Here is a 23753-nt window from a genome sequence, read left to right on the forward strand (position 1 = left end):
GATCCACCTAGCCCAATATTCTGCCTCCATTAGCAGCAACCGGGTGTCTGGAGGAGCCATGAGAGGGCTGTTCCCCTTGATATCCATTCTAATGTGTAATGTCTAACTTTACCTTTGGTGACCCCATGATGGACTACTTGTCAATAAACTAAGGATATTTTCAGACAGCGTGGCTTAGTGGCAAGAGCACGGGCTTCATGTCAGAGGACATGGGTTCTAATTCCGGCTCCGCCACTCATCTGCTGTGTGACCCAGCAGAAGTAAGCTACTTCACTTCTCTGGACCTCAGTTCTCTCATCTGTAAAATGGGGATTAAGACTATAAACCCCACGTAGGTTAACCTGATCACCTTGTATCTACCCTAGTGCTTAGAACACTGTTTGGCATATAGTAAGCACTTAAATACCATAATTATACCTTTACTGTTCACTGGGAAAAAACACTGCCTTGGCTGTTTTGAGCCCTCCAGAGTTCACTACGGCTTCCCTCTTTTCCCTTCATTCTTGTTTTTCCCCCCCACTCAAACTCATCACGCCCCAACCTGAATTGGGCCTGCTTAACCTGGTGCTCTGGAACCTGCTGCTTGTCACCAAGCTCCCCCATTCACCTATAAGTTACTTGCCTGGCCTTCATCCTGTCACTTTTCCCACCGAGCCCTAGGCCGGTTTGGGAGCTCCAGATCCTCCAGTTAAGCCAAGATCTGTGCTTGTTCAATGGAGGTTTGGCCTTATAAAAGCTGAAAGACATGGGGTAACTCCTTCAAACCTCTCTTGCACATGATCTGGGGTTTCAAGGGCGGCTTCAACATGATCGCCCAAGGAAAATAGTAGAGGATTAAAACAAGCAAGTTATGTTGCTGAAATGTCTCGAACTGGCAACCTACCTAAGCATTAAGCCATCTCCTAATGTTTCTGCCAAACCTCTGTTATGACTGTATTTAGCCTCAAAGTGAATAAGTATTGTTCTGTTTAATTCCAAAATACACTATTCGTTTGTCAGTGAAACCACATGAAAATAGTCTCCAACACTGATTCAGGCATTCTACTAAAAGAAGAGGAACAGGGGATACTTCTGGCAGCAGGAATGGGTGGAGAGGGTGTAAGAGACAGTGGAGCTCGGTAGACCCTGTGCAGGAAAGGTGAAGGTGGGAAGGAAGACTAAGGAGGCAGTGACAGAAGCAGGAAGGCTCAGAGAGCCACCTTGAAGCATCTCAGGCCAGAAATATGATAGCCCCAATTCCTATATTGACTTTCCCCCCAAGTCCCTTGCCAGACCAAGTCAATCAATGGCAGTTACTGAGCACTTACAGTGGACAGGGAACTGTACCAATCGCTTGGGAACAGAGTTGGGAGACGTGCTCTCTGCACTCCAGGGGCTGACCAGCTAGCCAAGAATAGAATTTCCCTCTTGACTTCCCAACAGACAGCGGCTATAAGATTCGGCTGTGAGAGGTCAGGAGGCGACTCTGTCAGCTAGGGGATGGTCTCTCTCCAGGCTGTGCTTTGCCATTTTATGTAATCTTGACCAAACCTTCCCTGCCAAATAATAATAATAATGTTGGTATTTGTTAAGCGCTTACTATGTGCTGAGCACTGTTCTAAGCGCTGGGGTAGACACAGGGGAATAAGGTTGTCCCACATGGGGCTCACAGTCTTCATCCCCATTTTACAGATGGGGTAACTGAGGCACCGAGACGTTAAGTGACTTGCTCAAAGTCACACAGCTGATAAGTGGCTGAGCCGGGATTCGAACCCATGACCTCTGACTCCAAAGCCCATGCTCTTTCCACTGAGCCACGCTGCTTCTCTAAAGCCAAACATCACTCAGAACATATGCAAGATTCAAGGGAGCCTCCTGAGGGCTCCTAGATCCTCCTTTTCCCCCAGAGACCCTTGGAACAAAAGCCTGAAGAGACTTTTCATTTGAGGAACAGCTTCCTCATCCAGTGTGGAGACCCTTGCCAGGGAACTTATCCCAAGATAAGGCAGGGCCTGAAATTCACCAATGACTCCCCACTCTGTCACCTTCAAGGAACACTTATCCTGACTCCCAAACTCTCTCGGCTAAAAAGAGCCCCAGCCTACCCTTAATGGTGACAGAGAAACCTAAGAAAAGTTGTTCATCTAGTTATTAGTAATCTCCCACTAACATTTTCCTTAAAAGGTACCAACACTGTCTCAATCAAAATATTTTTGTCATTAAAAAAAGTGAAACTGCAGAAAAATTTTGTCGTAGCAAGATAATTTTGCTAAGAAATGTTGCTGTAGAAATCACCTAAACTCTCTGTTCCTCCTAATCAGCAGCTAAATTTGAAGGCAGATTTTCTGGGAGTGGTTTCTGATGTGCGATAAACCGGAAAAACGGCAGGAAATTCAATGAAAATAAAAGTGGCTACATGAAAGATTCTTTCCCCAAGATCTGAGAAAAGGAACACCAGAGACAATGGTCTCTCCCATCCGAGACCAAGAACACAGCACTGACTCTGAAACAGTACAGCAAAATTTGTTAAAACAGGATTTTTCAAATCAGATTTTCTTCCTCACCCACAAGCAGTCATTGAATTCGCTACCTTATTAAAACAGGGAACAGAATTTTAGGGTTTTATCCAAATTATCCTAATTTTTACCCGTCCCCACCAATACTTTTTTTTTTGAAATGAGGATTTCAGTTTTTAATTTAATATTCTCCCCTCTCTGTAACGGGGTAACTAAGAACCCAAGTCGGTTTTTGTTTATCCAAAGCATGTCATTCTTTTCACACAAATAGAGCCTTCACCTCAAAACCAGGAGTTGGATATCATTAACTTTTAGACTAACACAGCCAAGGTGACAACACAGCAACCAATGCAAATGGTGTAAAGAAATGTTACGGCTGAAGAAGCCCTAGCCATGCAAATGTTCTAAGTGAATCATAAAAATTAAAGCTAAAATGCAACCTAAAATAGAAGATACTTTAAACTTGATTTTTATTCAAGCTTCTGAAAAGATACATAAAACCGAATCAATACCCCATGAATTACGTATAGTGAATCCCTTAAATCCATTCCCTAAACTTTGTCCAGTTAGATGAAGTACATAATCAAATCAAGAAAGCCAGCATGGCCTCTGGGACACAGAGAGAATAAGAGGGTCGAGATTATTTCAATGTTCATCATGATCATCAGTATTTACTGTTGGTATCTGTTAAGCGCTTACTATGTGCCGAGCACTGTTCTAAGCGCTGGGGTAGACATAGGGGAATCAGGTTGTCCCACGTGGGGCTCACAGTCTTAATCCCCATTTTACAGATGAGGGAACTAAGGCGCAGAGAAGTGAAGTGACTTGCCCACAGTCACACAGCCGACAAGTGGCAGAGCTGGATTCGAACTCCTGAGCCCTGACTCCAAAGCCCGTGCTCTTTCCCTCTAACCCTCTTACTGAGGGCTTACTCTGTGCAGATCACTGTACTAAGTGCTTGGGAAAGTACAAGTGTTCGAGAAGCAGCATGGCCTAGTGAATAGAGCACAGGCCTGGGAGGGAGAAGGACTTGAGATCTAATCCTGGCTCTGCCACTTGTTTGCCAAGTGACCTTGGGCAAGTCACTCACTTCTCTGTGTCTCAGTTACCGCATCTGTAAAATGGGGATTAAGACTGAGTCCCAAGTGGAACATGGACTGTGTCCTACCTGATTATTGTAACTATCCCAGCACTTAGTACAGTGCCTGGCACACAGTTAGTGCTTAACTAATACCATTTTAAAAACTACAGTGAAGATAGTAGAAAGGATCCCTGCCTTCAAGGAGCTTACAATCTACCTGCGGAACAGATACAAATTACAGATTAGGGGAAGCAATAGAGCATAAAGATATGTATATATATGCTTTGGAGAGTAGAGAGAGAGAGGGAAGTACGCAACTACTTATGTGACAGGGAAATGCTCAATTCATCATTGGGAGGGAGGGAGGAAGGGAAGGGGGCGGAAAGTTAAGAGATCAGGGAAGGCCTTCTTACCACTGGCTTTAAACCACTCCATCACCTCCTCCCTTCCTACCTCCCATCGTTTCTCTCCTTTTTACAACAAAAACCGCACACTTCACTCCTCTGCTGCTAACCTTCTCACTGTGCCTCCATTTCACCTGCCTTGCTGCTGACCCATGACCCACGTCCTACCTCTGATCTGGAACACCCCCCCCCCTTCAAATTATTCTCCCACCCTTCAAAACCTTACTGAAGACAAGGTTTCAAGGCCTCCGAGAGGCCTTCCCAGACTGAGCCTCACTTTTCCTCATCTCCCACTCCCTTCTGCATCACCCTGACTTGCTCCCTTTGCTCTCCCTTCCTCCCCGCCCCACAGCACTTATGTACATATATTTTATTTATTTACACTGATGTCTATTTATATTGATGTCTTTCCCCCTCTAGACTGTGAGCTCGTTGTGGGCAGGGATTGCCTCTACTGCTGTATTGTACTTTCCCAAGCATTTAGTACAGTGCTCTGCACAAAGTAAGCGCTCAATATGATGGAATGAATATACATCTGTAATTTTACTTAATTGTATTGATGTCTGTCTCTCCACCTTTAGACTTTAAATTCATTGTGGGCAGGGAATGTCAGGGTTTATTGCTACATTGTACTCTCCCAAGCACTTAGTACAGTACACTGCACACAGTAAGCACTCAATAAATATGACTGAACAAATGTGATTTGGGAAGGGCCTTCAAGATGGGGAGAGTAGTGGCTTTTTGGATGAGAAGGAGGAGTCCAAGCAAAAGAGACGGTGTGTGTAAGAGGTCAGAGGGGGGAAAGAAACTTGATAATAAGGCCCAGTGAGTAGGCTGGCATGAGAGAAGCAAAGTGTGTGAGACAGAGGAGGAGGAGGGAGGAAAAGGAGGGGGAAAGAGAATCGCTGAAAACCTTAAAGACAACGGTGAGGAGTTTCTGCTTGAGGCGAGGGGAATGAGCAAACCATTGGAGAGTTCTGAGGAGTCAGAAGATATGAGCAAATCAATGTTTTAGAAAAGAGAGAAGGTATGAGGTCTACTTCCAAAGAAACTGATGCAACAGTGGAGTCAGGATATGGCAGGGGCCTAGACTAGCATAGTGGCAGTTTGGATGGATAGGAAAGGGTGATGCTGTTAAGAAAGAACTGACAGAATTTGGTGACTGATTGAAAATGAGGGAGGAAAGAGGAGTCAGGGATAATGCCAAGCCTGAGGGCTTGAGAGAAGGGGAGGATGGTGGTGCTGTCAACATAGATGAGAAAGTGTTGTCTGACATCCACGGGAGGATTTGTTATTTTGCCTCCCTTGGGCACTACACTTATTACAACTCTAGTTTAAAGCAACACCACTAAGGAATGGGCAAGCTCGCTTCCAAGTCATTATAGCTCTACAAGAAAACCCACTGAGGTTGCCCCCTGCAAACTGTGTTGCACTGTGCTCAGATGGTGGGGGAGTAAATGGGGGGGGGTGGGGGAGCACACACTGCAATTAGAAAAAAAATCCACAAATATCTTGTATTACTAAAAATATGTTTTGATGCAAGGGGTCTTATTTTTTTCCCTAAAAATGTGTTGCTCTATGCTGGGAGTCTACAGGGCCTATTAGGAAACCCAATCCTGGTGAGATTCAAAAAGAAAAGATAACTAAATCCAAACTAATTGATACTGAAGCTAGTTCAGACATTCATAAGTTCAGGAAACTAAAGTTGCAATTGGCACTCAGCCACATATGCATCCAATTTTACTCAGTTTAGAGGAGGTTTTTGGCCCAATTATCTGAATTTGTTTTTCTCCTGTTCCTTAATTATTCAAATAAACCTCCATTCAGATAATCAGACACTTTGGGAACAAATCTTTTTCTGAAGAGTTATATGCCCTTCGCTTAACCCTTTTCTTCTTGCTATTTGCCCTTTAGCATTGTGGTTCTGTTACTTCCAAAGCCAGAAAAGGAAAAAAAGATAAAAACTCAAGTCAGTCATTTTAAGCAGCTCTGGTAAAAAGATTTGGAAGGAGAGAAAATGGATAATATTGTCTCCAATTAAATTAAAATAACCTGAGAATTTAATTTGCCATTAGCCCCACAGGACATTAATTGTACCTGAGAGATCAAGTTTTTCAAATTTTAAGTGGGAATTGGGAGGGATTTCCAGGAAGTGGGGTCAATGATTAGAGTATAGTCTTGGAAGGCAGGAAGGGAGGGAAGGGAGAGGACACAGAGACATGGGGAAGGAGATTGCAAACTGAGAAAAAGTCAAGAAAGGCAACAGAACCATCCAGAGAGGTACACACAAGCACAAGCTTGCAGAGACATTCAAGCTAAGTGCAGAACCGAGCAGAAGCCATAAAGGATGATTTTCAAAAACCAGCAGCAGTAACCAGTATTTATTAAGGACTTGGTGTGCAGAACACTGTATTAAGCACTGGGAAAGTGTTCTCAGGTGAAAATCAATCACAAACCCTGTCCCTCGAGAGACTCGCAATCTGTGAAGTGAACTCAGCTAACAACAATCTCTGTTGCTGTCTCCCTGTGGTTCTTACTACTGGTGTACAGTTCATTAACGACCTAGATCTGGGGCCATAAAGGCAGGAAACGGTAGTAGAAACTTTCCGAGAGCCGGCAACGGCAGCAGATATAGCCATCCCCTGTTTGGCTCTTCCCTTCTTCGACTGCCACTTCGGCTCTACTCCGCACTTCAGCCTACCGCCAAATTCCAGTTCTCCCCGACAACCATGACCCAAAACAACACCTCTTGTCAGTTTTGTCGGCTTTCCAGTAGACTGTGGGACCAGGGGATGCATGTGAGTTGGTCCCACAAAGGGTCATACATTCGATCTGCCCCATCTTACACATGAGCTCTCTTTGCATTCGATGCTCCCCAGCTCACAATCTTCTCTGCTCCCAAGCTCACCTTCTAACACCATCTCGCTTTCTACTTTCTTGCATCTGTCCCCGACTCATACTCTTTCCATTCCCCAATTTGCCAGACCACAGTTCTCACCATCTTCAAGGCCCTCTTAAAAATCTGACATCCTCTAGGAAGCTTTTTCCAAATAACACCCTAGCTGAAAAAGCAGCATGACCTAGTGGAAAGAGCACAAACCTGAGAGTTAGAAGACCTAAGTTCTAATTCCAGCTCTGCCACCTGTCTGCTGCGTGACCTTGCACAAGTCACTTAACTTCTCTGTGCTTCAGTTACCTCATTTGTAAAATGGGTATTAAATACTACTCCCACCTATGTAGACTGAGCCCCTGTGGAAGACAATGTCCAGCCTGATTATCTTGTACCTACCCTGATGCTTAATAAAGGGCTTGGCACTAACTAAGCATTACCACATACCATTAAAAATAATTACACACCTTTAGCACTTAACCCTCAGGACTCATACGTACATGTTTACATTGTATATTCAATTATTTAATCAGGTCTTTCACCCTGGCAAATTCACACACTCACAGGAGCAGTGTGTGGCTTAGTGGAAAGAGCACAGGTTTGGGAGTCAGAGGTTGTGGGTACTAATACCAGCTCCGCCACTTGTCTGCTGGATGACTTGAGCAAGCTGCTTTACTTCTCTGTGCCTCAGTTACCTCATCTATAAAATGGGGATTAAGACTGTGAACCCAACATGGGAGAACCTGATTACCTTGTATCTACCTCAGAGCTTAGAACAGTGCTTGACACACAGTAAGCGCTTAACAAATACCATCATTATTATTATTACCGTCAGGTAGTTATAACCTTCTTTCTCTTATTCCTGCTTTTTTAAGTAATTTCTATGTTTCCCCTCCCCACTCCAGTCCATATTTCATTCTGCTGTTCGAATTACTTTCATCAAGAACGTTCAGCCCCAGCTTCTCACTCAAAAGCTTCCAGTGACTGCCCATCCACCTCCTCATCAAACCGAAACTCCTAACCACTGGCTTTACGGCTCTCAATCAGCTCTCCCCCTCCTACCTTACCTCACTGACCCACTAAAACCCAGCCCACACACTTGGCTCCTCTAATGTCAACCTATTCATTGTACCTCCATCTCATCATCTGTGTCAACCTTTTCCCCAGATCCTCCCTCTGACCTGGAAATCCCTCTCCCTTCACACCCACCAGGCCACCACTCCCCACCTTCAGAGCCATCCTAAAACAATCTCCTCTCCTGCAAGAGGACTACTCCAACTAAGCCCTCATTTTCCCAACTCCCTCTCCCTTCTGTGTCACCTCTATACTTGGATTTGTACCCTTTAAGCACGTGATAGTCAACCCACCTTGAGTCCCACAGTACTTATGTACAGATCCTTATACCCTGCCATTTCCCCTGTCTGATTTTTAATGTCTGCCTCCCCTTCTACACTATATGCCCCTTGAGGCCAGATTGTATCTACCAACTCTAATGAACTGTACTCTCCCAAGCACTAAGAACAGTACTCTGCATTCAGTTGGTACTCTGTGCCATAGACAGATTTATTAATTGACTGGTTAGAGTGTACACTCCAAGGCTACTGTCATAACTCGGTAGGTGCTCAAAAATACCACCAATTGGTCACTTTACCTGCACATATTATCAACAGTTCCTTTTGGGGACAGTCTACTTCAGGTAAGACAGTGACTCAGCCAGTGACTCGTGTCAATGAGCCTGCAGTGATCCTCAAGCCTTTCTACCTCCTCAACTTTGAAGGCTCCTTCATTTTCCCCATGACCCACCACACATAAAAAATAAAAAATTACCAAGTAGAGAACCTAAATACATGGCCTTTTTTGAGGAAACACTATGGTAACCTTGACTCTGAAGAAGTTTAGACTGGGGAGAATTTTTTCAGACTCTAGGGAGGTGGCTTTCCAGAACGATGGCTGAAAGTTATCTGTGGTGTGCAGGTGGTGTGATGTAGGCCCCCAAGAAGCAATGGGAAGACAGACCCAAGAAACCAGATGGGAATGTGTGTCTGACTGAGGCAAAAAAGAAAGAGGGAAATGAAAAAAGAGATGAGGACAATTAAATAGGGAGAGGTATCAAGTAAATGGTGCAAGTCTCCTGAACAGGATGAGAAGCAGAGAGATTGCAACTATACTGTACTCTCCCAATCTCTTAGTACTGTTCTCTGCACACGGTAAGCGCTCAATAAATATGACTGACAATACAGATGGAACAACTAACTACTCCAAACCTGAAGTCAGGTCATGGATACAGATGTGAAAACACCCAAACCAAAAGCAGCTGTCGGTGCTTTGGGTGCATTCAAAGAAGTGCAAGCCATCCTGTAGAACATGTAACAAGGGCAGTTGATTATGTTTCTTTTGCAGGAGATGCAGCACCTAAAAACGGAATGGATTTGACAGAGCATTCATTCTAAACAGAAGCTCCTCTGGACAAGGAGGTGTAGCTCAAGAAGTAGGAGGCTGAATAACAGTCTGGATTGTTGTGGTGAAATACTATATATTCAACAGTACTTAGCTCACAGCAAGTGGGGAACATGGGCCTCCTGCCATTTTTGCCCTTTCCAGCTGCATCACATGAGGTTGATATAGTAACGGCATTATAACAAGCAGGTTTATTAGCTACTGAAATGTCGTGCTGTGTTAATTACACCACTTGTTTATGATGTGTTTAGAAAAGCAGTTATTGAATTATGTCCCTAAATTTTGATGCCTGAATTCCAGCAATTTGGGAAATCGTACATGAATAATCCCTAATCTGGACATAAATAGAACCCCTAATGCCCAAACCCTGAGTTCTAATCCACTTCCCATGCTCATAAAAATATCATTTCCACCAGCAAGAAGCCTTAGAGTGCCACAGCCAAAGCATTTAGTCTAGCATCCTCTAGACTGTAAATTTGCTAAAGGCAGGGAATGTACCAGCTAATTCTGTTGTATTTTTACTCTCTCAAGTGCTTAAGACAGTGCTCTGCACACGGTAAGTGCTCAGATACCATGGACTGATTCAAAACCTAAAAATGGCAGGGGTGTTGAATGAGGAAGAGGAAGGGGAGGAAGGGAAAATAAAGGAAGGTGCAGGGAAATCCCTTCTCCAAGCTTACTTTGGTTCCCAGCACTAAGAGAAATGCATGTGTTTCAAGAAGACCTTAGCAGGAGTTCTGAGAAGTGGAGATGTGAGAGACAGGCCTAAGAGAGATGGGAGTGCAAGGTGTTCCTCCACTTCTTCCCATACCATCAGTCCTGGTCCCTTCTCTAATTCAAAAACCCGCAGTAACTACTGTGATCCAAAAGCAATTTAAAATGAAAGAATAAAGATGTTCTGAAGTTATACAGAAAAAAAGCCCTGAGTTTTCACTGCCCACCTTTAAAAATGAAAGTGCTTATAATAATAATCATGGTATTTCTTAAGTGCTTACTGTGTGCCAGACCCCCTCACAGGGTGGCACCTGGAGAGTTTCCAGAACTTTACCAGTCTCAGCTACAGGAGGGCGAGTGAAGCAGAGGCCTACCCATTCCATTCCTAGCTCAGGCAGTGGTTAGCGAGTGGAAGGCCATCTGCTACAAGGCAAAACTCACCCATGCTGGGCAGCAGTGGCACGGGAGAGAGTCGAGGACAGAGACTCGAGTTTACTGCGCGGAAGGCAGCAACGGTAAAACACTTCTGTATTTTTCCCAAGAAAACTCTATGGATAAAGTACCAGAATGACTGCAGATGGAGAGCGGGGCGTTCTGGAAGAGATGTGTCCGTGGTATCTTTATGGGTCGGAAATGACTCAACAGCATGAGACAAGATGTGCCAGGCACTGTTCTAAGCCCTGGAGTAGATTCAAGGTAATCAGGTTGGGCACAGTCCTTGTCCCACATGGGGCTCACAGTCTTCATCCCCATTTTACAGATGAGAGAAGTGAAGCACAGCAAAGTTAAGTGACTTGCCTAAGGGCACACAGCAGACAAGTAGCAGAGCCGGCATTAGAACCCATGACCTTCCGACTTCCAGGGCCGGGCTCTAGCAAAAGCTCTCCGTATAACATAAAGGAAATCAATGTAATTTATTGAGCACTTACTGTGTGCAGGGCACTGTACTAAGCACTTAGGAAAGTCCAATATAATAAAAAGTTAGCAAATCCAAGAGACCCTGAAGAATATAACCTTTAGCTTTAGTGACTAAGGATGCCCAACCCCTATATGGACTAATCAATATAAAGGTGTGGATAAATCCTGGTAACTGGAACCGCAACAGAAAATTCAATCCTCCCTTTGCTAGTTTTACACAAAATTTTCAGAAGACTGTGGAAACTTGTTTAAAGAAACAGTCAATTTGGGGCCACAAGCAAAAGAGCTTTTTGTAGAAGTACAAATGAGAAAGATGCCAAATAAAAACTTTGGATCCACTTTGGAAGATTGTGCGTGTCTAAGCAGAAATATAAAACAACTGAAAGTTACTCGGAGAGGAGCACTAAAGACTAAGCAGAAAAGACTTTCAAATTACAGGGAATAACAACCCAGAAAATACAATGGCGTTGCCTACAGACTAAACCTGAGAGGAAACCAATCTCCCTTACCGTGTGGGAAGGGAAGTACTAATGTGAATTAGAGCAGAGTAATGCCGATTGAGAATTAAAAAAAAAAAAGAAGCAAAAAACTTCTGGCAGTAAGAACCACTGCTTTCAGAGAAAGTAGTAAAACTAGCAATACAGTTCTTAATACTCCAAAAAAAGGAGGCAATTCTCAGTGCAGCTCTGCAGAAGAAAAAGGAGGAGCTGGAGAGGTTCTTTACCAAACAATTTGACTACGCTGCTGAAACCGCAAAATAAGTGGGTGTGGGCCAAGCCCAACAGGAACTGCAAGCACTTGGCTACGGTAAGGTGGCACCGCAGGTTGTGCTAAACATCCCGTGGGCGCTTAGGATGGTCATGGTGGAGGAGAGGGAGGGTGGAAGGGTCGGTGGTGGAGAGATTGAGTCGGTGGGCAACAGGGGCTGGTGCTCGGGGAAGAGATGGAACTAGAATAATAATTATGGTACTTGTTTAAGCGCTTACTCTGTGCCAGGCACTGTTCTAAGCACTGGAGCTGAGGGTCAAGAACATCGGACACAGTCTGGAATGTGGCAGAGAAGCAGCACGGCTTAGTGGAAAGACACCGGGCTTGGAAGTCAGAGGATCTGGGTTCTAATTCCAACTCTTCCCCCCATCTGCTGTGTGACCTTGGGGCAGCTACTTCACTTCTCTGTGCCTCATTTCCCTCCTCTGTAAAATGGGGATTAAGACTGGGAGCCCCACGTGGGACAACCTGATGACCTTGTGTCTCGTTTAGACTGCGAGCCCGTCATTGGGCAGGGATCGTCTCCTATCTAATAATGATGGTATTTGTTAAACGCTTACTAGGTGCAAAGCGTTATTCTAAGCGCTGGGGAGGATACAAGGTCAGCGTGGCTCAGTGGAAAGAGCCTGTGCTGGGGAGTCAGAGGTCATGGGTTCGAATGCCTGCTCTGCCACTTGTCAGCTGTGTGACTGTAGGCAAGTCACTTAACTTCTCTGTGCCTCAGTTCCCTCATCTGTAAACTGGGGATGAAGGCTGTGAGCCTTATGTGGGACAACCTGATTACCCTGTATCTACCCCAGCAGTTAAAACAGTGGTCTGCACATAGTAAGCGCTTAACAAATACCAACATTATTATTATTACAAGGTCATCAGGTTGTCCCACGTGGGGCTTACTGTCTTCATTCCCATTTTACAGTGAAGGAACCGAGGCCAAGAAAAGTGAAGTGACTTGCCCAAAGTCACACAGCTGACAAGCGGCAGAGGGCGAATTAGAACCCACGACTCTGAGTCCCCAGCCCGGGCTCTTTCCACCCAGCCATGCTGCTTCTCTAGGGCCAAGGTGTACATTCCAAGCGCTTAGTACAGAGCTCTGCACATAGCAAGCGCTCAATAAAGATGGCTACGTGAATGAATGAATGCCCCAGCGCTTAAACCAGCACTCGGCACATAAGAGCTGAAGAAATGTTGGTATTTGTTAAGCGCTTACTATGTGCAGAGCACTGTTCTAAGCACTGGGGTAGATACAGGGTAATCAGGTTGTCCCACATGAGGCTCACAGTCTTCATCCCCATTTTACAGATGAGGGAACTGAGGCCCAGAGAAGTGAAGTGACTTTCCCAAGGTCACCCAGCTGACAAGTGTCAGAGCCGGGATTCGAACCCATGACCTCCGACTCCCAAGCCCGGGCTCTTTCCACTGAGCCATGCAGCTTCTCTATGGTACATTCCAAGCGCTTAGTACAGCACCAACGCTCAATAAATACAAAGCAGCGTGGCTCAGTGGAAAGACCCCGTGGGAGTCGGAGGTCATGGGTTCGAATCCCAGGTCCAGCGCTTGTCAGCTGTGTGACGGTGGGCAAGTCACTTCATTTCTCCGGGCCCCAGCGCTTAGAACAGCGCTCTGCATAGAGTACGCGCTTAACCAATACCAACATTAACAAATACGGCTGCAGGAATGAATGACCTAGCTCTTAGAAGAGTGTTCTGCACAGAGTAAGCGCTTAACCAATACCAACATTATTAATAAATACGGCTGCATGACTGAATGCCCCAGCACTTAGAAGAGTGCTCTGCACAGTGTAAGCGCTTAACCAATACCAAAATAATTAATAAATACGGCTGCAGGAATGAATGCCCCAGCGCTTAGAAGAGTGCTCTGCACAGAGTAAGCGCTTAACCAATACCAATATTATTAACAAATACGGCTGCAGGAATGAATGCCCCAGCGTTTAGAAGAGTGTTCTGCACAGAGCAAGCGCTTAACCAATACCAAAATAATTAATAAATACGGCTGCAGGAATGAATGCCCCAGCGCTTAGAAGAGTGCTCTGCACAGAGTAAGCGCTTAACCAATACCAATATTATTAACAAATACGGCTGCAGGAATGAATGCCCCAGCGTTTAGAAGAGTGTTCTGCACAGAGCAAGCGCTTAACCAATACCAATATTATTAACAAATACGGCTGCAGGAATGAATGCCCCAGCGCTTAGAAGAGTGTTCTGCACAGAGCAAGCGCTTAACCAATACCAATATTATTAATAAATACGGCTGCAGGAATGAATGCCCCAGCGCTTAGAAGAGTGCTCTGCCCAGCGTAAACGCTTAACAAATATCAGCATTATTAAGACCGGCGCTCGGCACCCAAGTCGGGGCTGAACCAATGCCGGCATTATCACTACCCCAGCGCTTGGAAGAGAGTAGGCGTTTAAGACATAGGGGGAGGAGGAGGAGGAGATTGGTGAGGGTTGGGGGGGGCGGGGGCGCGCGGGGGGCGCTCGTGCCCGGCCCGGGCGGGGGGGAGGGGCAGACACTCACCGTGGACTCCCGCACTTGGCTGTGGAAGTGCTGCTCCCGGAGGGACACCTCGTCCTCCCCGTCCATCCTTCATGCCCGGGGTCGCCCCGCCGCCCGGGACCCGCCCCGCCGCACCATCGCCCGCCTGCCCGCGCCGCGGGGGGGGGAGGGAGGGGAGGGAAGGAGGAAGGGGGGGGGCGGCGGGCGCGCGCGCTCCCGGGACACCGAGCCGCTCCCGGCCGAGCGAGCGAGCCCCCCGACGAGGCCGCCCGTCACCAGCGGCCGCCGGGCTGGGCGGAGGCCACCGCCGCAGGGCGGGGAGCGGGAGGAGGATGGAGGAGGAGGAGGAGGATGGAGGACGGAGGAGGAGGAGCCGGGGCGGGAAGACGGACGGCCGCTCCGCCCCTCAGGGGAGGGCGGCGGGAGCCACCACGCCAACGGCCCGGCGCCTGCCGTGACGCGTCATAGTCCCGCGACGCCGCCGCGCGCATGCGCGGGGCCCCCGAGAGGGGCGGGGCCTCGGTTGAGTCCGGAGGGCGGCGCGTCTCGGCCGCCGCGGGTTCCTCCCTTCAGTCGTATTCCTGCATTCGATCGGCCGTATTCATTCAGTCCATCGAATTCATTCGTTCACTCGTACCTAGTCATTCACTCAATCGTATTCAGTCAATCAGCCGTATGTATTCACTCAATCGTATTCATTCAGTCCATCGAATTTATTCATTCAGTCAATCGTGTTTGTTCATTCATTCAATCGTATGTATTCATTCAGTCCATCGAATTCATTCATTCACTCGTACCTATTCATTCACTCAATCGTATTCAGTCAGGCAATCAACCGTATGTATTCACTCAATCGTATTCATTCAGTCCATCGAATTCATTCATTCAGTCCATCGAATTTATTCATTCAGTCAATCGTGTTTGTTCATTCATTCAATCGTATGTATTCATTCAGTCCATCGAATTCATTCATTCACTCGTACCTATTCCTTCACTCAATTGTATTCATTCATTCAATCAATCAATCGTATGTATTCACTCAATCGTATTCATTCAGTCAATCGCAGATATTCATTCAGTCAATCGAATTTATTCATTCATTCAATCGTATTCATTCAATCGTCTGTATTCATTCAGTCAATCGAATTTATTCATTCAGTCAATCGTGTTTGTTCATTCATTCAATCGTATGTATTCATTCAGTCAATCGAATTTATTCATTCATTCAATCGTACCTATTCATTCATTCAATCGTATTCATTCAGTCAATCGAATGTAGTCATTCAGTCAATCGAATTCATTCATTCAATCGTGTTTGTTCATTCATTCAATCATACTTATTCATTCATTCATTAAATCGTATTTATTCATTCATTCCATCGTGTTTGTTCATTCATTCCCGACTCTGCCCCTTGTCAGCTGTGTGACTCTAGGCAAATCACTTCACCTCTCTGTGCCTCAGTTCCCTCATCTGTAAAATGGGGATGAAGACTGTGAGCCTCACGTGGGACAACCTGATTACCCTATATCTACCCCAGCGCTTAGAACAGTGCTCTGCACGTAGTAAGCGCTTAACAAATACCAACATCACTATTCATTCATTCAATCATACTTATTCATTCATTCCATCGTATTTTCTCATTCATTCAATCGTGTTTGTTCATTCATTCATTCAATCGTACTTATTCATTCATTCCATCGTATTTTCTCATTCATTCAATCGTATTTATTCATTCATTCAATCAGTCGTATTTTCTCATTCATTCAATCGTATTGATTCATTCATTCAATCGTATTTTCTCATTCAATCGTATTTATTCATTCAATCAATTAATCAATCAATCGTATTCATTCATCTCGTCCTTCCCCCTTGGTTGAACCCGGAAGGTGGTGAGCCTTGGCTGGTCCTCCTTCCTTTATTCATTCATTAAATCGTATTCCTTCATTCATTCAGTCTTATTCATTCAATCATATTCATTTTATCATATTTACTCATTCATTCAATGGTAGTTATTCGTTCATTCATTCAATCAATCGTATTTATTCATTCAATCATATTTACTCATTCATTCATATTTATTCATTCAGTCGTATTTATTGAGCACTTACTGTGCGCAGAGCACTGGACTAAGCATTTGGGAGAGTACACCGTCACTTAGTGGAAAAAAGCCTGGGCTTGGGAGTCAGAGGTCGTGGGTCCTGATCCCGGCTTCGCCACTTGTCTGCTGTGTGACTTGGGGCAAGTCACTTAACTTCTCTGGGCCTCAGTGACCTCATCTGTAAAATGAGGACTAAGACTGTGAGCCCCACCTGCGACAACCTGATTACCCTGTGTCTATACCAGTGCTTAGAACAGTGCTTGGCATATAGTAAGCGCTTAACAAATACCATCAATTCTTTTTTAATTTTACAATTCAACAGTAAAGACAGCCCCCACCCACAGTCTAAAGGGGGAAGACAGACATCAAAACAAGTATACAGGCATCAGTAGCATCATTAGAAATAAATAGAATTGTAGATATGTACACATCATTAATAAAAAGAAATAGAATTATAATTATAAATATATACATATTTACACTAGTGCTGTGGGGCGGAGGCGGGGGTTCAGCAAAGGGAGCGGGTCGGCGTAATGCGGAGGGGAGTTAAATCAGGTTAAATTGGGGCCCCTCGTTTGGGCTGGGAAAGAAAAGCTGGGCCCTACTCCTAAATAACCTTCTTTGGCTTATCATTTTCCACATCGGCAAAATGAACAGAGATTTTTTTCCCCCCACAGAAACTCATTCTTCCACATAGAAGTGAAAAAGCAGTGTGCCTTAGTGGAGAGAGCCTGGACTTGGGAGTCGGAGGTCGTGGGTTCTAATCCCGGCTCCGCCACTTCTCAGCTGTGTGACTTGGGGCAAGTTACTTAACTTCTCTGTGCCTAAATTACCTCATCTGTAAAACGGGGATTAAGATTGTGAGCCCCATGTGGGAGAACTTGATTACCTTGTATGCAATCGTATTTATCGAGCACTTACTGTGTGCAGAACACTGTTTCTACCCTAGCACTTAGAACAGTGCTTGGCACATAGGAAGCGCTTAACAAATGAAAGAGCCCGGGCTTGGGAGTCAGAAGTCGCGGGTTCTAATCCCGGCTCCACCACTTCTCAGCTGTGTGACCTTGGGCAAGTCACCTCACTTCTCTGGGCCTCAGTTACCTCATCTGGAAAATGGGGATGAAGACTGTGAGCCCCACAGGGGGACAACCTAATAACCTTGTATCACCACCCCCCCAGCGCTTAGAACAGTGCTTGGCACTTAGAACAGTGCTTGGCACATAGTAAGCGCTTAACAAATACCCTCCTCAAATACCATCATCAAAAACAGAAGGTGCTCAATTGACAGGCAATCAATCAACTTGGACTGTGATTGATAGGGACAGGGCCTAGGTCCAACCTGATAATCTGGTATCTACCGCAGGGTTTAGAACAGTGCCTGACACATAGTGCTTGACACTTAATTTTTTTAAAATGTTATTTATTGAGCACCTAGTGAGAGAACTGTAGTAAGCACTAGGGAGAGGACAATACAATAGAGTTGGTGGAAAGGATCCCTGCCTCCTTGGAATTTACAATCTAGCCTGGAAGACGTTCATTAAAATAAATTACAGTCAACAGCAAGAGGGCAAACAACATCCCCTGCAAGCGTAGGACCTAGCATCAGGTCAAATAGCCAACAGTCGGTGGCCATGGCATCAATGGAGTTGCAAAGACAGGTTCAGATTCACGGCTGTGCTGTCTTTTCCTGTCAGCCCCTAGACTGAGGATCACCAAGGCGTTACCTTTCTTTTCCCTTCCCCATCTCACGTTGGCAAGGTGCTGAAAAATGTTCAGTATCCAGATCAACGCATGCTTAACTCATGATTAACTCAGTAACTCATCTTCCCTGCTTCTCATGATTGTTATGGTGGTGAATGAGATTATCTATATAAAAGTGCTGAAAGAAGGTATAAAAATTCAAAAGTGCAATCACCATCTGTTGCAAATAATGCGAGAACAAGAGTTTTGTCCATATTTGAATGAAATGCAAGATTTTTGATGGGAAGGGTGTAGATTTTTAAATACCAAACAACACTGAGGTGTATAGCAAGAATTAGGGAATGCATGAAAAGCCCTTCTCTTTCTAAGCACTTGCCTGTTACCTCATCTGCAAAAGCTCATTAGCTTGTATCTGTACCAAGCACTGGGGTGAATACAATAGGGTTGGTAGGCATGTTCCCTGCCCACAAGGAGGTTTGATCAGTTTGATATCTGATCTCTGAGATTGTTAGCCCTGGGTGGGACAGGGACTCTGTGCCATTTAATTAACTTGTATCTACATCAGCCATTAGCAATCTGGCATGTAGTAAGCACTAAATAAATGCCATGACTAGTGTGTGACTGCTCTGGTTGTTTAATTCTTCATGAAAAATCGACACAGTATTTTCTTAAATTCTGCAGAATTTTCATTAGTATGCACAAGATCATAACAGTCAGACCTTCAGAATGTCGACTGGATGGGTATTTTTGGTTCTCCACAAAAAGAAGTTTAATATAGCACATTTTCTGTTCTAAGGGTTTTGTGGCTGTGCCCCATAGAGAAATCACAGTCTCGCAAAGGCCTCCATGAATTTTACAGTGTGAGAGTGTCAGCGGCACAAAGCTTAAAGATTTGGTTCTCGCTTAGGAGAAAGCAGCGCGGTTCAATATTCCAGACCAAATATCAACTCAGCAAGTCCGCAAAAAGGCAGACAGGCCAGAGCTAGAGGGCAGCAAAGCTCTTTCCATCTGCAGTGCCATCTCCTCCGTGGCAAATATTCAGTTTTTGCTCCTTCACTCATTCCATCTCTCCCAGTACTTAGTACAGTGCTTGCCACACAGTAAGTACTGAGACGCAGCATGGCCCTCTCGAAAGGGCATGGGCCTGGGGAATCAGAGGACCTGGGTTCTAATCCTACCTCTGCTAACTGCTTGCTGTACGACCTTGGGTAAATCATTTAAATTATCTGGGCCTCAGTTTCCTCAACTGTGAAATGGGGCACGTACTTGTTGCCCCTCCTACTGTGAGCCCCATGTGGGACAGGTACTGTGTCCAACCTGATTCACTTGTATCTACCCATGGCTCAGTGGAAAGAGCCGGGCTTGGGAGTCAGAGGTTGTGGGTTCTAATCCCTGCTCCGCCGCTTGCCAGCTGTGTGACTTTGGGCAAGTCACAACTTCTCTGTGCCTCAGTTACCTCATCTGTAAAATGGGGATTAAAAACTGTGAGCCCCACATGGGACAACCTGATCACCTTGTATCCCCCAGCGCTTGGAACAGTGCTTTGTACGTAGTAAGCACTTAACAAATACCACCATTTATTTATTTATTTATTTATTTATTTACCCTAGTGCTTAGAACAGTGTTTGCACATATTAAGTGCTTAGCACATACCATGATAGTAATGACAAGTGCTTAAAACTACAATTATTATCATTAATATCATCCACCCCTCCCTCTTACCTGAAATCGTGCCACGATGAGCAGAGTCACGACAAACAGAAATTCACGAATATGTAGATATGAAACAAGAAAGAATCAAAGCAAATAATAGGACACAAAATTTAAAGTGTTTAATACAACTAGAAATTAAATAAAAAACATAGCGGTACCTCGCAACTGTTTTGGTAGTGTATTTTTATAAATAAATGCATGGGTTAACAACATTGATAATACACTCCAATTGCTACTAACATAGTGTATAAAAGGATTTTTTTTTTTAATTCAAGGTGGTTTTTAGATTTATGACCCTTTCAAGTGAAAAAGTGTTTTTCAGATATGCTTCCAATTCTCAGTGAACCTTCCCTTCACCATCAATAATGCCCCCTGCAGAAATCTAGCATCTCATAAATCTAGCATGACATTTTCTATAATGTACAGTGCAAAAGGGTAATCCTGGGGCAAGGAATAATATCTGTGTGAATTATATTAGACTCATGTGTGGAAAAACATCTGTCCAGCAATTTATGAATATAGAATACTATCAGAATGGGTGTCAGGGACCAAAATGAATTTGGGTGGGTTTTTTATTAGTTGGCAATTCAGATAAGTAGTCTTTGTAAATGTTATCTGTTTCTAAAAGCTATTTCCTCTAATGCCTTTTTTATAGCTGTAGTCAACATTTAATATTCATGGGAACTATATTTGGACAGCAAATGGATTTTTTTTCATTGTCCAGTCATCTCATCAATTCTTCTTGATTGATTTTGTTTTCTCTTTTTTTAACCAAATATTTTTCCACAAGGATCTCAAAGCATTAGACATCAGTTAGCTTGCTACTTCCTTCAGCTTCAGGATAAGGCAGCAGAGTGTAGGCATTCCTCCATTCCGGATGGAAAATTGAGGTACGGGATGGCTCAGAGATTGCCATGGTTAGAAAACAGGTCAGTGGCAAAGCTAGGGGTAAAATTCAATAGTCTGTACTCCCCTACTCTGAAACATGTCACTGTCCTCCCTCCCTGTCAATTCAGTAAACAGAATTTGACTGGTAAGAATGGGTGAGGAATTTAACTCCCAGAGGCGCTGTGGAGTGGGAGGAATCTAATCCAATATCTTACTGTTCTCAGTGTACCAAGATGTCATTCAATACCAGTTTCACTAAGTTGGTCCAGCATCTAACAGAGAATCATTTTTCTTCCTCCACTAGAGTTTATCTAATCACTTGGTGCAATTAGATCACTGAAAAGAAGCCTTAGACTGCATTTTTCTGAAAAATATCTACACACATATATTCTTTAGAGGAGTTAGAAATCCTAAAGGAAATAAATCATCTTAATTTTCACAATTAACTGAGCTGATTGATTCTTAAATCACGGGTGTTCCTTCCTAATTAAATTTAAATGTGTTTAATGCCCCATGCATACATTAAGATAAGTAGACCTTTTTCTGAATTTTAATATATTTTGATCCCGCTCCATAATTATGTTGGATGACTTAAAAATGCAATACCCAGCAGTTTCATTTTTGGCTTTTTAAGTTTGATCGTCCTCACCTGTTTCATTAGCAGAAATGAATGACCTGACTAACTTGTATCAACCTCGGCACATAGAACAGTGCTTGGCACATAGTAAGCACTTAACAAGTATCATAATTACTACTAGTATTACTATTAAATAAATACATTACGGAGGACCAGTTAGATGGCTCTAGTTCAAATGGAGCTGAGGCTGTGAGGTCTGGGGCTCTAGGGCGGCAGGCCTCTGAGTCAGGTCTGTGGGGTGGTCCAAGCTTGCTACATAGTAAGTACTGAGCCGTAGCATGGCCCTCTGGAAAGGGCACGGAAAGTACAAAATAATAATAATTACAGATTTTTTAAATGCTCACTTTGTGCCAGGCACTGTACTAAGCTCTGGAGGAACTGTACTAAATAACAGTGACACAGTCCCTGTCCACAAAGAGATTACACTCTAACAAGGGGGAAAAATATAAAAATATCTACAACTCTGTCAAAATAAATAAATTGAGTGGCCCTAGGAGACTGAAAAGTGCTAGAAATAGTTGAAGGAATGATGAGGCTTAAGATGCTAGGAGAGAAGAGGCTTGTTGTGAATTTGGGGAGAGCTAGTACTAACCAAGGAAGATGAGCATCCAAAGAAGGTAAGGCAAGAGGATATGAAGGAGGAGAAATTACAATCTCTAAAATCCTGCCTTTCTCCCAATTAGTTGCACTATAAGATCTTCTCTAGCTGTTCCTCTAAGTTCTCAATATACTGTGCCAATCACATTGTGAGCACCAAATAAAAATTAAATCAATGAGCCCTGAGGCCAAACTTTGCCAATAGCAAATTCCTTAATATTTTATGCTTATTCTCTCTTAATACTGGAACCCATTGCCCCCCCAACACACACACAAATCCTTGCAGTGTGCCCCATCTAAGAAGGAGTGTAACCTGTTCCTAACGCAGCTAACTTCACCAAAGGCAAGGGCCAACTTAGAAGCAGTTCCTCAAAATTCTCACTGCTGAGCTAAAATGGAGTTTACCCTGACTGCGGTATAACTTTGTGACTTAATACAGCCCCTACACAAAAATCCTAGCTTGAAAAAGCTTACAAAAAAAAAGCCTTAGCTCCTAACCACTTTCTTTAGTGAAACAGGTACTGATTCATCCTGCAGTCTTTACGTACGCCTCGATCTAATTCACATCCTGCATCAAATATAAGGAAAAGCTTAATGCTTTTCATTTGCCCAAAGTCTATGCTGCATAGACTAGACATTTGGTTAGGAAGATGATGACACACCCATGGTTGATTGATTAGGGTGTGTGTGTGCCTGAAGAGATCCAAGTGGACCCAACAGTATCCTCAAACACAATGAGCTCGTTCTTTGCTGTACCTTGCAGTTTGCAATTTTCAGTTCATTCATTCAGTCGTACTGATTGAACGTTTACTGTGTGCAGAGCACTGTACTAAGCACTTGGGAGAGTAGAATACAACATTAAACAGACACATTCCCTGCCCACACTGAGCTTACAGTCTAGAGACTTCAGTTCTGTCTCTTTATTCTCTCCTAAAGAACCACTCCTTTTGTGATTGCTGTGTGCTATGTATGTGTCTGCTTTCTTCACTTATGGTCTTCTGTTGGGCTTAACTAACTGTCCCCTTGAAACATTTCCTCAGCCACCTTGCTTTTCCCTTATTCCTTTCAACTCCCCCCATTTGTCCTTCCAACCTCTCTCTGTGAGGTAGGGAAAGGCAGGCGTTAATATCATTTATTTACAAAGGAGGGCATGGAGGCCCAGAGAAGTTACAAAACTGGTCCAAGGTCACACAGTAATACAGTGGTAGAGCTGGGACTAGAACCCAGACCGCTTAACTCCCAGTCCCATGTTCTTTCCTCCTATACCCTGCCCGCTCCCTAGGTCTTCTAAGTTCCCCGGGGCCCGTCTTCAATAATATCAAGTGTGAGCAGTGTGTGTACACTGAAGTGTCACCGCCATCTCCTCAAGATTCCCTCCTTGTCTGGGATGGAGGTGGAGCCATCTCAACCTGTAAACTTCTTGAAGGCAGGGATCACATCTTCCAACTCTTTGGACTCTCCCAAGGGCTTAAAGTGCTCTGTGCATAGTGTGCATTCAAGAAATACCATTGGTTAATTGATTCAGTGGTGTCCTGATGATAATAATAACCACAATGGTATATTTGTTAAGCGCTTACTCACTGTCAAGCACTGTTCTGAGTGCTGGGGTAGATAGAAACTAATTCAATAGTATTTATTGAGCACTTACTATGTGCAGAGCACTGAACTAAGCGCTTGAAATGTACAATTCAGCAACAGAGACAATCCCTGCCCAATGACGGGCTCTCTGGTTGGACATAGTCCCTGTCCCACATGGAGCTCACAGTCTTAATCCCCATTTTACAGATGAAGTACCTGAGGCCCAGAGAAATTAAGTCACTTGCCCAAGGTCACCCCGCAGAAAAGTGGCAGAGCCGGGATTAGAACCCAGGTCTTTC

General features: G+C 44.4%; 1 protein-coding gene and 1 non-coding gene across 2 annotated transcripts in view; one reads left to right on the top strand and one right to left on the bottom strand.

The window, feature by feature from the left end:
- LMBR1 (limb development membrane protein 1) overlaps nucleotides 1-14373 on the bottom strand; it is a 108533-nt gene extending 94160 nt beyond the window's left edge. Inside the window, exon 1 of the mRNA XM_029077776.2 lies at nucleotides 14263-14373. Coding sequence (XP_028933609.1) covers nucleotides 14263-14328 — 66 coding nt within the window. The 5' untranslated portion in view covers nucleotides 14329-14373. The remainder of the gene's footprint in view (nucleotides 1-14262) is intronic.
- On the top strand, nucleotides 10335-10472 carry LOC114816347. The gene has a single exon (XR_003764110.1). It is a non-coding gene; the product is annotated as a small nucleolar RNA SNORA7 (small nucleolar RNA).
- Nucleotides 14374-23753: the final 9380 nt, after the last annotated feature.

The sequence above is a fragment of the Ornithorhynchus anatinus genome, chromosome 13 (assembly GCF_004115215.2).
Source record: "Ornithorhynchus anatinus isolate Pmale09 chromosome 13, mOrnAna1.pri.v4, whole genome shotgun sequence".
Taxonomy (NCBI): Eukaryota; Metazoa; Chordata; class Mammalia; order Monotremata; family Ornithorhynchidae; genus Ornithorhynchus; species Ornithorhynchus anatinus.